The 14,013-nt window shown below is 41.2% G+C and overlaps 1 protein-coding gene across 1 annotated transcript in view; it reads left to right on the top strand.

Moving 5' to 3' along the window:
* STAT3 (signal transducer and activator of transcription 3) overlaps positions 1-14,013 on the top strand; it is a 186,441-nt gene that overhangs the window by 101,394 nt on the left and 71,034 nt on the right. The window contains exons 3-6 of the mRNA XM_029572565.1: positions 7,617-7,752; positions 8,508-8,652; positions 9,355-9,453; positions 11,019-11,114. Of these exons, the coding sequence (XP_029428425.1) occupies positions 7,625-7,752; positions 8,508-8,652; positions 9,355-9,453; positions 11,019-11,114 (468 nt within the window). The 5' untranslated portion in view covers positions 7,617-7,624. The remainder of the gene's footprint in view (positions 1-7,616; positions 7,753-8,507; positions 8,653-9,354; positions 9,454-11,018; positions 11,115-14,013) is intronic.

Here is a 14,013-nt window from a genome sequence, read left to right as displayed (position 1 = left end):
TGGATTTTTTCCCGCATAGAAATCGCGTTTGGCTGTATTAATAGCAGTTAATTGTGAAGGGCTATCCTGTATTGAGTTAATGAGGTGGTGGTGCGAGATTTGCGTCAGACTCTCTCTAGGCGTCTTAATGCCTGTTTAAGCGTTTTTAATTGGACTGTAAACCACAGGGCTTTATGAATTGCATGAGGGTTAATCCGTTTTCTAAATGTGGGACACAGAATATTTGATAAGTCAGTAGTAATAAATTCCCAAGAATTGGCATCTACTTATGCAGAAGAAGTGTCTAACTTGGATAGGGCATCTGGTAAGACCGCAATAAGATCATCTAATTTACAAGGTTTTTTAAATTCAATTTCTCCTGTTGAGGGAACACGTTCTGCTGGTGGAATGTTAAACCGTAGGGTAAATGTAATGAGGGGTTGGCTAATTGGAAATGATTTTATGTGAAAGGCATCATTTATAAACACCAGGTCTAAGGAATGACCCGCCCGATGAGTTGTTGTCGTGATAATTTGTTTAAGACCTAATGCCTCTAGACTAGATAATACTAATTCATGTATCTGACAGGGGTAAAATGTCCATGTGAATATTAAAATCTCCAAATACAATAGTGGGAACATTGGGATCAATTGTAGTAGACAATTCAATTAAAGGAGAGCAATTAAATTCCAGAAGGCCTGGTGGAGTGTATACTAAAATAATCTGAAGAGTTAGATTTAATAAAGGCAACCTCATACTGTGCTGCAATGCTAATATGTTGATGCGTTAAGTTTCGATTCTTGTGCACGACTAACAATAATCCACCACCTCTTTTTTTTTTTTTTTTTTTTTTTTGGTGGATCTAGGAACGGAAAATACATCATATAAAGTACTGGGTAATTGATTAAGTAACACGGAGTCTGTAGTTTCATAATCTTAGTCTTAAGTGCAAAATTTTAAGAGGTCGATTGCTGTCTTTCATGCATTGCCCCTGCCTGTGTGCTCTATCTAGTCTGTGTACCATGTCGGGTGACCAGTTGCAGCTCAGTCACCACCATGATTCCAAAATTTTAGAGAGCTCAGAATTGGAGATGTCATCTGGTAGGCCAGGGAACCGAAGATTATTTCTCCAAGAGCAATTCTTGAGGTTCTTTTCCTGATATTTGCATGTTGCTGCTTTCAAGATTGCTACCTCTGCCTCTGGTTCTAGCACTTGGATTTAATTTTGGGCTTTATTTAAAAAATGTATAGGCTTTATCTTTTACTTAGGGAATAGCCACTGCTATGAATTGCATCAGTAGCATGGGATCTTCTAGGTGTTTGGGTAATTGCCAGGTTCTTGTGTCCTGGTTTGGCCTCTGTTGGAAACAGGATGCTGGGCTTGATGGACCCTTGGTCTGACCCAGCATGGCAATTTCTTATGTTCTTATGTTCACTTCTTGCAAATGCTTAGCTAAAACTGTTGTTTGACTGTGACAATTTTTGTGTAAGTTTTCTCAGCTTATTTTCAAAAACAAGAACTACTGCCTTTTGTCAGTGGCTCCCTCTCGGAAAGCAGAAGGGGTTCTTGGACCGCCTGGTGCGCGAACAAAAGTACACGATCGCGCAATTTTTTAAAATCTACACCTAAGTGCACTTAATAGCAGGTAATGGACTTCTCCTCCAAGAACTTATCCAATCCTTTTTTAAACACCGCTATACTAACTGCACCAACCACATCCTCTGGCAACAAATTCCAGAGTTTAATTGTGCGTTGAGTATAAAAGAACTTTCTCCGATTAGTTATTCTTTTGTAGGAAGTCCTGTTTTTGGGGGTGTTTTATTTTGTCGGCTTTGGAAAATGTGCCTCATCTTTAATTTTGCACGGTACAGGAAGAATTGCATTTGTTTGTTTCTTTGGCGTTGCACTGTGCACAGAGGCTGGTTTCTTGGGATTTCCAGTTCAGTGTTTGCCTGCATGTTTCTATTTATGCTTTATGGTCTCTTTATTCTGTATTTGGTAAGGGCCTGTTTTCTGCATGTGTGATCGAGATGAAGTATTCTGCGAGCATGTAGTTTCTGTGTAGGGATCTGCATTAGTCCAGCTGCTTTTGTTTTCCCAATCTGAAGCTCCTCTTAGGAGATGCAACATGCCCTAGAACACCAGTACAATATTTACTGCCTTTCTCACTGGTAGGGATTTCACTGTTTGAGACCTGCAGGATTGTATTTTGATATGGTAGGTTTGCTACATAGATGTTTGGGATGTGTTTTGCTGGGTTTGGTGCTTGGAAGAGAAGGGAACATTTTAATTTAGAATATTTTAATACATGATTCTGAAGAAACTTGCTCATAGGTATCTGTGAATAAAACAGTGTTTGCTGTTTTAGTGAAGCAGCATCAGAATTTGAATTTTCTTTGTTGTATGGTAAATGGGGAAGTGTCCTTGTTCTGCTTTGCGCACACTTTTAGGTTTCTCTGTGAATGCAAACTGTTTGCAAAACCAGTGCAGTATTTCTGTTAGGGTTTCTGACCCATTCTCTGTAGTTTTGGGTTATTGATAGACCTTAGACTTCACTTCTATATAAGTTGATTTCTTGAATGATGCTATTGAATAATTTTAATAGTTTTAGTGGGAGATTGTAACTGGCCAAGGTTTTTCTTTATTGCATATAGGGCTGTTAAGAGACACTATAAGCAAAACATTTAATAGCCAATTAAAAACTCCAAGATGCATTTAGTTTCAGTACTAGAATAGTCCAATGGAACATAAATGATAAAAATTCACATAATCACATAACCTAAACAAATTTTAAAGCATAAATTTATACATTTGGTAACACTTATACAAATATACCCTGAAAACATTCCCTAAAATTTTCTTGTTGACTGTATTTCATATCAACCACAGTTCCCTTGCACTATTCTGGTATTGTACTTAATTGAGGACTGTTGCCTGGTACCTTCTTTACTTATTTACCTAACAGCATTTAGTTTCAGGCCAGGATAAGCTATATGCTTAGTTATTTAGAAAAAATTTGAATGTGTTCAAGGTTTTTTGGCTTTTTCCAGAAAACCATAATTTGTATCTTCTCCATTTGTTTTTAGGTTTCTGGAAGGTTTTAGGTTTTCTTGTGAAGTAGGGCAGCATTTCCCAACCAGTGTGCTCTGGTGTGCCACAGCAATCCTTCACTTTCTCTTTCCCTATAATAGCTGGCCTGCAGGATATCCTCCCACCAGCAGGGGGTGTCGGAGGGCAACATTTATATGCTGCTGTTTCTGTTTTCCCCTCTGCATTGAAACGGCATGGGGGGGGGACACGGACCCTGTAGGCTCACAAGTCCTGCTGGCCCCATGCAGTTCCAGTTGCAGAGGAGAAAGAAATAGCACCAGGTAACTGGTGCTGGAAGAGGCAGTTGAATTTGCAAGGAAGCTGGGGGTGTTGGGAGAGGAAAGGAAAGAGTACTGATGCCAAGGAGGGGGAGAGGGTAGGAAAGGGAAAAAAGGAAGATGATGAGAATTGCAGTGGAGTGAAGGAAGAGAGGGGAAAAATGGTGATGTGAGGGAATGGGAGAAGAGGGAAGAGAAGGTGATGATGCGAAGAGACGGAGAATGGAGGGAAGGTGATGCTAACAGTTGGGGGGGGGAAGGAAGAGAATGATGCCAGAGGGGTAGGGAATAGGTAAGGTGCTGGCATACCATGATGAAGTGAGCCCAGTGCCAGGTGTGCCATGACACACAAAGCTGGGAACCACTGGAATAGTGGATAAAATGACCAAATCATGTACATACATTGGGATCTTCATTTTCCCCTTTTTTTTTCTTTCCAGTTTTCTCTTAGTCATATATCAGTGTTCATTATAACACATGAAAATAGGAGAAAATTGGTAGAAAACATTCATTTTTTTTCCCTACTGCTTTTCTCCCATTTGTTATAATAAACACTGATAAATTCCTGAGAAAAATAAGGTAATTGAAAATGAAGATCCCTATGCATATAGCAGGCATTTGATCTCAGTCGTTTGGTTTCAGTCCTCAGTTCAGGATCTCTCCAATGGTGTGTAGAGGCCATTAATGTAGATCGGGGTGGTCAGCTGGGGTCCTCGAGAGCCACAAACATGCCTGGTTTTCAGGATATTCATAATGAATATGCATGAGATTTGCATACACTATGCAAATCCATCTCATGCATATTCATCGTGGGTAGTCTGAAAACCAGGGTCTGTTTGTGGCTCTCGGTCTGGAGTTAGCCACTCCTGATGTAGATCTTTAAGAGGGTAATTTTCAAAGGTACTTGTGCAGATGAAGCAGTGCTTTATTTATAGAAATGGCCCGGTAGAAAATTGCATGATTGTGTGTGTAAAACTATACTCATAGGGGAGAGATGTTCTGGGGGTGGAGTCTGGGCAATGTTGGGGCTTAACGCATGCTTTCTAATTTAAAAAAAATTGTACATATATAGTTTTGCCAAAAGAATTTATGGGGCAGATTTTTAAAGGGTTACGCACGTAACCCTTTAAAATCCGCTCCTGTGCACGCCGAGCCTATTTTGCATAGGCCCGGCAACGCATATGTCCCGGGGCTTGAAAAAAGGGGTGGAGTGGGCGGGGCGGTCCGGGGGCAGGACTGAGGCCTCCTGCACAGTGACTGTGCTGGGGGATCACACGCTAGCACTTGGCCGGCGCACGCAACCTATGCCTGCCCGGAGGCAGGCGTAAATAAAAAAAAAAAAAAAAAGTGGGGGGGATTTAGGTAGGGCTGGGGGGCGGGATAGATAGGGGAAGGTGGGGGGTGGAGGGAACGGGGAAAGCCATCGGGGCTCCCCTAGGGCTCGGCGTGCGCAAGGTGCACAAACTTGCACACCCTTGCGTGCGCCGACCCCCGATTTTATAACATGGGCACGGCTGCGCGTGCATGTTACAAAATCGGGTGTAGATTTGTGCACGCCGGGTTGCGCGCACAAATCTATACCTGCATGTAATTCTTAAAATCCGGCCCTTTATATATGCCAAATAGGTATAATTGTGTGTGCGCGCAGTTTTTGCCAAAATAATTTTTGAAGCAAACTTATGCACACAAGTCCACTTTAAAAATTTGTGTAACTTATGCCCATAGTTAAGAAACATAGAACATGACAGCAGGTAAAGATATATACAGCCATCCACAGTTCTGCTCAGCTTTATAGTCCTTTCTTCTCCTCGGAGGTCTTCTGTGCTTGTTACATTTATCTGTTGAATTCTGATACTGTCCTGTTCTCCACCAGCTCCCACTGGGAAGCTGTTTCATGTGTCCTGCACCATCTCTGTAAGAAAGATTTGCTAAGATTTTTCCTGAGTCTTTCCCCTTTCACCCTCATCCTGTGACCCCCCTCCTCATTCTAGAGTTTCCTTTCTGTTGAAAAAGGCTCACCTCCTGTGCATGGAAGTACTTAAATGTGTCTATCATATCTCCCCTTTGCCTCCTTTCTGGCTAACTTGTATGCAGTGTTACAAAATTACCCCCTTTATAGGGTGGGACTCGGACTACACTCAGACTTATTCCTCACTCCTGCTTGAAGCTAGCTGCATCTTATCCATCAGCTGTAAGGTAAAAGATAGATACATGAAATTACATCAATAGGTTCCCCACCTGGATTCCACTTAACATTACTTTTTGAGGTTGAGGTTCTAGATAAAAAGCTTTTGATTCTTAAAGTCAATAAAATAAGCAAATATTCTCCTGGGATAAGAGAAGGAAGAGAAATCTCTCTTCTGTCTTTCCTTCCTTCCCCCCCCACCAGGGTCAAACCCACTACACTGTAAGATACAAGAAGCTTTATTGACTTGACAATTTGTACATATGTCTGTCTCCCTTCTGCCCCCAACCCACTGGTCTCGAACTATTCCATCTCCGAAGCTGCAGTTGCTGTGTGCTCCATTCCTGCCTGCGCAAGTTGATTCAGCTGCTGCTGCCGCCGCCTTTTGGCTCACATAGGTAGATTCAGCCATCACCACTGCCTTCCTACAACCTGACCCACTGGGGAATGAAGTTGGTGGGAGAGTCTGGTTGCCTTTTGCAGTTTGGGCAGAGTGTACCAAAATGGTGTAGGGTCTACACCAAAAGCCATAGGAGATAAGACGTAAGAATATAAATATGTATAGAGGAGGAGAGATATGACTAGGAGGGGAGAGGGTGGGTTATAGTCTTGTAGTGTTGACAACTTAGTGGCCAGAATTGGGGGCCCATGATTGCACGGTTCCTCCTGAGTGACTGATTTTTATTCTTGTAAACAATGTGAGTTATATTCTTGGAAGACATTTTGTACACAGTTTTTGGTGGTTGTTCCATCCATGTAAAATAACATCTGTAACAGTAACTAACAAGTGCCACTTTTAAAGGCTGTTCCCTGCTTGCTTGTGCAGTACTTTTTTTTTTTTTTTATGGGCCTCCTGAATATAGCAGATAAAAACTGTAATCCTTTTGCCTCTTGTCTTTGTCACTAAACTATGAAAGTGAAAATTTGTGCCAGCAGTGTGTGTCCGTGTGGGCATTACCTTCCCCACCTTAACACCGCCCCTTTTCACCACAGGCAGATGTGCAAGCAGTATGAAACTGCACTTGATTTTTGGACATTGAGGGGGCATGCAGGTTTCAGTCCGGGGGATTTACTGGGCTAAATTCCTTTGAAAACTATCCTTTCATTTGTGAAATACTGATTCTGCACGTTTAACTTTTGTGGAATTATGACAAACTCTGTGGTTTGTCAGCTGGCGTTATAAACAGTTGATTTAAAATGATCTATTAACCGCTTCCTGTGCTCTAAGTAGAGCTGTCCGAAGCGCATACAATATAAAACAAACATCAAAAATATAATGAAAATGACCACACCTTACAAAACCCAAACAAAATATCAATGGTCTTGTGCAACTTCATGTTACTATGGACCTGGCCTAGCTGGAGTTTTGGTAATGTTTTTATAACATTTAACTTAGCATTGAAAATATGTTTTGGTGCAGTTATGTTGAATTAGCTAAGCTTCTTTAATTCCAGAAAGGTATCTAGTTGTAGCTTTGTAGCTGCTTATTGTAACAGATAAATAGGCTGCATAATAAGATGCATCTTAACAGCCATTGCTTGCAGACATTATTAGTTTGGGGGAGTGTATTTGAGATCAGCAGTTCAGTCTGGAAGTTGCATTCTAACGCTTCCATTTTCAAGCTGTGGGTTTCGATTATGTTCACCAAGCAATAATGCCCAGAGAACTTCACTGCTGTAGGAGATAATAGAACAAAAACTGGTGAAAACCATACAGTGAGATAAAATAGCCCTCAATTTATAGTTTTTGCTGTATTTTTATCCCATGTTCTAAAGGAAAAAGGCAGCTTGAGATCACTTGACTGTGTATCTCCTCTCTAACTTTTGCATTTGAGGTTCTATCCCCACCAGATTTTCAGGACATGTCAAGGGAAATATGAGGGTTCAGATGCATGTGCATGTTCCACAAAGTAGGCTGCTTTAGTTCTGGCTGAAATTTCCTGTTTTGTTTTCTTAATTCTTAAGTTTTGTTTAAACAAAATCATCATTTGTCAGTAGAAGAGGAAGTATTTTACAGTATTTCAGTGTCTGACTTGTCCAATGACATTGAATGGTGAAGGGATTTCTTTCTTACCTCTTCCCAGGTGACAAAATGGCACAATGGAATCAGTTACAACAGCTGGATACCCGGTATCTGGAGCAGCTCCACCAGCTGTACAGCGATAGCTTCCCCATGGAGCTGCGGCAGTTTCTGGCACCCTGGATCGAAAGCCAAGACTGGTAGGTCCAGAGCGTTTTCACTGTCTGGCTAAGCCCTTCGGAGAGGATCTCTTTTCTGTGGGCTTGGGACTGATAGGACCTTTTTAGGATGTGATCCAACAAATGGATTTTCTGCTTTGGTATATATTTTATTATGTTGCCATAGCAGTCAAGGATGTATAGAAAAAAGAATTGATTCATACTTGGAGCTGGCATCTTTCAAAGCCATTGGCCTGTCAGAACGTTGCCTTCTCTCTGTCCAGTTACAGCTATAGCCAGGGTCCACAATGCACGTGCTTTTGTAGCCACTTTAAAAAAGGGCATTGCTTTGGGATGTGTTTAGAATGGCGGCAGAGAGAAATAACCCAAGTGCATGACATTTTCAAACGTATGCCCTTCTGCCTGCCCGCTTGACAGAATCATTGTTAAATGTAACTTTACCTTATTCTCCTTTATTGTTATTCACTTTATTTATTGCTTCAGTTATCCTTGTTCTATGTAAACCGATCCGATATGGTTATCACTATGAAGGTCGGTATAAAAAAGTGTTAAATAAATAAGAATTTTCAAGGGGAAGAGTCCACATGGTTTCCCTTTTTAAAAAAAAAAAAAAAAAAAAAAAAAAAAAAAGTGAGCAAAGTGTGCATCTTAAAACCGTTCGCACAGTTTACAGTGGTACAGGTCATTTAACAGTACAAAATTATGGAAGCAATTTCCAGTGTGGATTATTAAGATGGTTTTACATCTATGTACTATTTTCACTGTCATTATTAAAGGGCGTATGCTGCAAATAAAGAATCGCATGCCACCCTGGTATTCCATAACCTCCTGGGTGAAATCGACCAGCAGTACAGCCGCTTTCTGCAGGAGTCCAATGTCCTGTACCAACACAACCTGAGGCGGATCAAACAGTTCTTACAGGTAAGGGAAGTGTGAGCACAGACTCTGCGAGTTTACCCCGGCTCTAAATTTTCCATGTAATTGCAGTTATACTGGATGTGTCTTCTATCACCTTTCCAGGTTTTGGATTATTCAGAACAGCTGAGTCTGATTCATCTTCTTTGTGATAGTAGGAAGGACATCGAGTAATAGCATTTTCAGGGATTGTATTTGGGTTTCCCTTTTTTCCTAGATGTTAGACCAGTCAGAACAATTTATTGGCCTACAGAATAAAAGTATCACCTGCAAAATGTTTATAGATGTTTTCATGTTACAAGAACGTAAAAATAAATAGCCTCTGGCTTGATGCCATTTGATCATGATTGGGGGGTTTTGTGTGGAAAAAAAACAAAAAAAACTTGGGCTAATGAACACCTTAAGTCACTTGCCAAAGGAGATTGCCAGCAACTGCTTCCTCTGTGGCTTGCCCAGCCGCCATGGAGCCTAAATGGGGCATGAGAATTAAACTTGAATCTCCTGCCTGGCAGCGTACTGCACTACTGTCATCGTGTTAGCCGATTTCCTACACTGATTTCTGTGTCTTGCACTGAGGGGATAGGGGGGAAGGGAATGGCTAAGTGAATACTGGATTGTATTGAAATGGCCAGAAACTAACCTTTCAGTACAGCCTGTGAATGTTTAAAGTTGTAGCGCTTTACCTGTATTTTGACTTATGAAACACAGAGCAGGTATCTTGAAAAGCCAATGGAAATTGCACGTATTGTAGCCCGATGCTTGTGGGAAGAGAATCGCCTCCTTCAGACTGCTGCGACTGCAGCCCAGGTCAGTGGAGTTCAATTACTTTTGGCCCACAAATGCTTTCAGCACTTCGTAGAAGACTTCTAAGTCTGTAAGATTCTCATATGGAAAGCCTCAACAGAGGTTTAGAATTTGAAAAATCTTTAGAATTTGGAGCCAGTTTTGATTTTTTTGCACCTCCCATTTTTCCTCCTGTTTATTATATAATAATTCTTGGTATTGCAAGGTCTTTACATTCTCACAGCAAAAAAAGCACACTTGCCCACTCTGCTTTTGAATGAGTTGGTAGAACCGATTCATATAAAAGGAAGATTTTTTTTCCTAAAAATGTGTGTGCACATCTGCAGACTTGGCATATTATAGAGAAGCACTGGGCAGTGGGTTTGGGCAGAGTACTTGCAAGATGTTGGAGTACTGGACCAATGAAACAGGCTAGGGTCTCTCTCATGCCACCTGCATCTCTCCCTACCACAGCTTTCATTCTGTCACCACCGCCTGTGTTTCTCCCTCCCACATCTCTGTCACTCTTAGCACCTGTATCTTTCCCGCCCATGTTTCTTGTGTTTGCCACTGCCTGCATCCCTCCTCCCACATCCCTCATGCTTTCGCTGCAGCCTGCGACTTGCTTTCTCACCCGTGCCTCTCAGTCAAGCTTCTTGTTCTTTATGGAATGGAGGACCGAAATAACAGTTATGCATGCTTTGAAAATGCTCCTTCTGTCTGGGTTGGGCTGAGAATGCATCTGCCCATTCTACTGTATCTCAATTGCTAGAATGAGGGTGGGTTTGCAGGGGGCTGGGACTTCCTGAATGCATCACACTCTGGCTTTGAGCAGCAGGGCTCAGGGTGCCCAGCCAAATGGTTTTCAAGTGCCACAGACTGGCACTTATCCTGGGGGTTACCTACTCTTGATATAGAGTGATAGCTTGCAAGAGAAGACTGCAGGAAGATTACTCTATTTCTGAGAGAATGTATAGTTTATTGCCTGTATATGTAGAATATATTGATATGGGGGTGGGGGATTCATGTGGTGTCTTGCAATAGGATGTAGAAAACAATGCACAATATAGTTCTGCGTTTGTAACACTGTGCACGATACGACTACTAGTAAACAGATTAAATTACAGAGAACTAGATGTTCAGATGTCAGACAAAAGTGATGTCTGGGATGCAGGCTGGAAACTGGGATACATATACAGAAGTTTACTAGTTGTCAGATTTGCTTTGCTGCCCTTGTTCACTAGTTTGGTCTTACACAAACTAAGTGCTGTCTTGGAGCCTGCACTGGTACCACACTGGTTTTGTTGAAAGTGTAAATACTCTGCAATGTGAGAAATGTACCTGTGAGCAATAACAAAGTTGACTGTATTAGCCATCTTCTCTTGCAGCTGTAGGGGAGGGAGTATAAATAGCATGGCTAAATAACTAGTAATAAATAGCAGCTGTTCACGGATACCTGCCATTGAATGTTCTGAATTTTTTCACATGAGCTGGATGTGTACAGACTTAAGACCTCTTGTGCATGTATGAGATGATTAGTGCCGGTTTTACTGTATGAGCTATACAGTAATTTCTCATGTTTTTATCAGCAAGGTGGACAGGCAACACATCCCACAACAGCTGTTGTGACAGAAAAACAGCAAATGCTGGAACATAGTCTCCAGGATGTGAGAAAGAGAGTGCAGGTATGTTTGTGTACTCTGCCAAGCAGAAAGGTGGGGGGGCAGGGGCTAGACTTCAAACTGAGGGTCTGCTGGTTCACTTGGGAAAGTCATGGACGTATAGATCAACTTTTACCTGAGGAAAATGCAACACTACATACTGCAAAATCTCCATATTTACAGACCTGTCAAAATTATTTTAGTGTTGTATGTTCAGGAAGCTGTGATAGACTTTATACTGTGTATAGTAGAGATGTGCAGCGGGAAGAACATTTAGTTTGGGCTTCGTTTTTGGCCCGCCGCAGGAAATCTTTGTTTTTTTCCACAGTTCAGGTTTTTTTTGGGGGTGGGGGGACGACCCTGATTTTTCTGAAATTTCAGAAAACTTACAATCCATTTTTTGGGTCCTCCAAACCAGGAAGAATTAAACAGTTTTGTTGAAATTGTCTAATTTTGTCCAAAACAAATGCACATCCCTATAGAATGATGCTTTACTAAAGCTATTAACATAAGTGCCATGCTGGATCAGACCAGGGCCCATCAAACCCAGCATCCTGTCTCAAACAGTAACCAGTCTGGTTCACAAGTACCCAGCAGGTCCCCAGTAGTTGATCTGCTTCTTGTATCTCACTCCCAGGGATAAGCACTGGCTTTCCTAAGTCTACCTGGTTGACTCATTTTTACAGTCTGAAATAATTTAACTGAAAAGCATTGTGAAGGTCAGGGAGCAGGGGATACCATAAATGCAGCATAGAACTTGAGTTTGGAATAATTTTAGGGGGTGTTAAGTGGAAGTTGGTTCCTGGGATCTGGGGCAAGGCCTGCAAGTGCAAATTTTATAGGAGGAAAAAAACAAAGGATGGGTGAAGTTAGAAATTTAATAGAAAGGGAAGTGTATAAAATATGGATAATTTAAAGGATCTGCAATTGTGGAATGATAAAAAGGAATTTGCTTCACCTGGAAGGAGCTATCATGGAGATAGCTGAAAAAGCTTGGTGGTCGATTATTCAAAGTCTTTTTGTCTAGGTTAGCTGGACAGAAACCAAGATTTTAAAATTCCCCTTCCTCACCTCTGTCAAGCAGATAAACTTTGTGCGCATACAGTTTATCTGGATAAAATGAGGTGGCTCTGAGGTGTTCTGGGGGTAGTGCCAGACTTTAGGTAGCGCCCGCAGACCTTGAGCACTGTCCTGGCTAAAGTTGTGTGTACAAACAAGTCTGATAGGAAAAACGCCTGGCCAGGTTACCTTGGGAGGTCCCACTGAATATCCGGCTAACACAGAAGCTTGCCGGTTCTCTGAATATCGACCTCTTGGGAACTAGAGGTTCTTCGACTTTCTTTTCAGCTTGATGATGCATCGTTTCACAATGGGGTAATTTTGAAAACGTCAATTTCTGCACAATCTGCACAGGTAGATTTACCGATGGGACTTGCACTCGTTCTCAAATGGGAAGTACACATGTACATTCTGTTTGAAAACCGCCTAAGGAAAGTACCCACAGACACTTGCCACCTCCTTTCTCTGTGGATATTTTTTTTCCTCAAAGAACTCTCCTAGTTTTGAAAGCGCAAAACTCTGCAACTTGATTTCTTCAACCCTGGGAATGCCTCCGCTCAATGTTTACTTTCATTGTACATGTTTACTGTAACCTGCATATAGGGTGGGCAATAAAAAAAAAAAAAAAAAAAAAAAAATTTACACAGGTAAAAAATATTTTTTAAAAACTTGCTCTTAACGGGAAAAGCAACAAGGAGGCTGGTGGCACCTTTTGGACTAACTGATTTATTGAGTCCACTTCATCAGATGCTCATGCCTCCACACATAAGTGAATCTACAGACTAACATGACCTTCCCTCTGGAAGTTTTTTTTTTTTTTAAATTATTTATTTATGCAATTTTACAATTCAAGAAAATCTTGTACAGAATCAGGGAATACAATAATCTTAGACGGTACTTATAACATCAGTATCGTCTAATTTTAACCAAGAAAATAAAATAGACAAAGGTAAAGAGACATTATCTCTACTTATTGTTCCACTGAAGAGATCCTCTAATAGGAGGGCGGATCTTTACCAAACCTATCTAACACAACAGGATCATACCAAAATAAGGATAATTCCGGATTAATACAGCACCCCACACTATTGTGAGATATTATGGAGGGTCCTTCAGGGTACATCATCTATGGCCGCTGGGGTCTTACCAACCAAGAACTGTGTTAGTTGGGGCGGATCGAAAAAAACATAAGTATTTTGCAAGTATTTAACCACACATTTGCATGGAAATTTGAGGAAATATCTAGCCCCAATTAACAAGACCTGAGGTCGCAAAAGGAGAAAGGCCTTCCTTTTCTTCTGTGTCTCGCGAGACAAATCAGGAAAGGCTCGGACCATTAAACCAAGAAATCTCTCATTTCTATGTTTTATACTCAGTCTCAAAAGTCTGTCTCTATCTGTATCAGAGGCAAAAATCACAATCAGGGTTGCAGGTACCGCCATTTCAGTATCCGATGTTTCCAGCAATGCTGTTATATTCAGTGGCTGGTCAGTCACTGGTGTTTCCATCTCTAATCCATTTCCTTGATTTTCTGCCGATGTTCTAGGCTTTGGTAAGTAAAAGGATTTCAAAATCGTTGGACTCTGATCGGATGGAATTTTTAGTATTTCAAGCATGTATCTGTTGAAAACTTCCCTTGAAGACCTCACTGGTAGCTGTGGGAAATTTATATATCTGACATTCCTACTTTTAGCACAGTTCTCTAGACTCTCGATCTTTTGTCCCATCATTTTGTTATCTTTTATAATCATTGCTTGCACTTGTTGAATCGTTTTTATCTCAGTCCTGATAGTCACTGATTGTTGATCTGTCTCCATATTAGATTTTTCATACACCTCCAACTTTTGCTCAAATTTCCTCAATT

Source organism: Rhinatrema bivittatum, chromosome 12, assembly GCF_901001135.1.
Source record: "Rhinatrema bivittatum chromosome 12, aRhiBiv1.1, whole genome shotgun sequence".
In the NCBI taxonomy this organism is placed as follows: Eukaryota; Metazoa; Chordata; class Amphibia; order Gymnophiona; family Rhinatrematidae; genus Rhinatrema; species Rhinatrema bivittatum.
The sequence above is the reverse complement of the archived record's forward strand: the minus strand, read 5'-3'. Positions and strand labels throughout refer to the sequence as shown.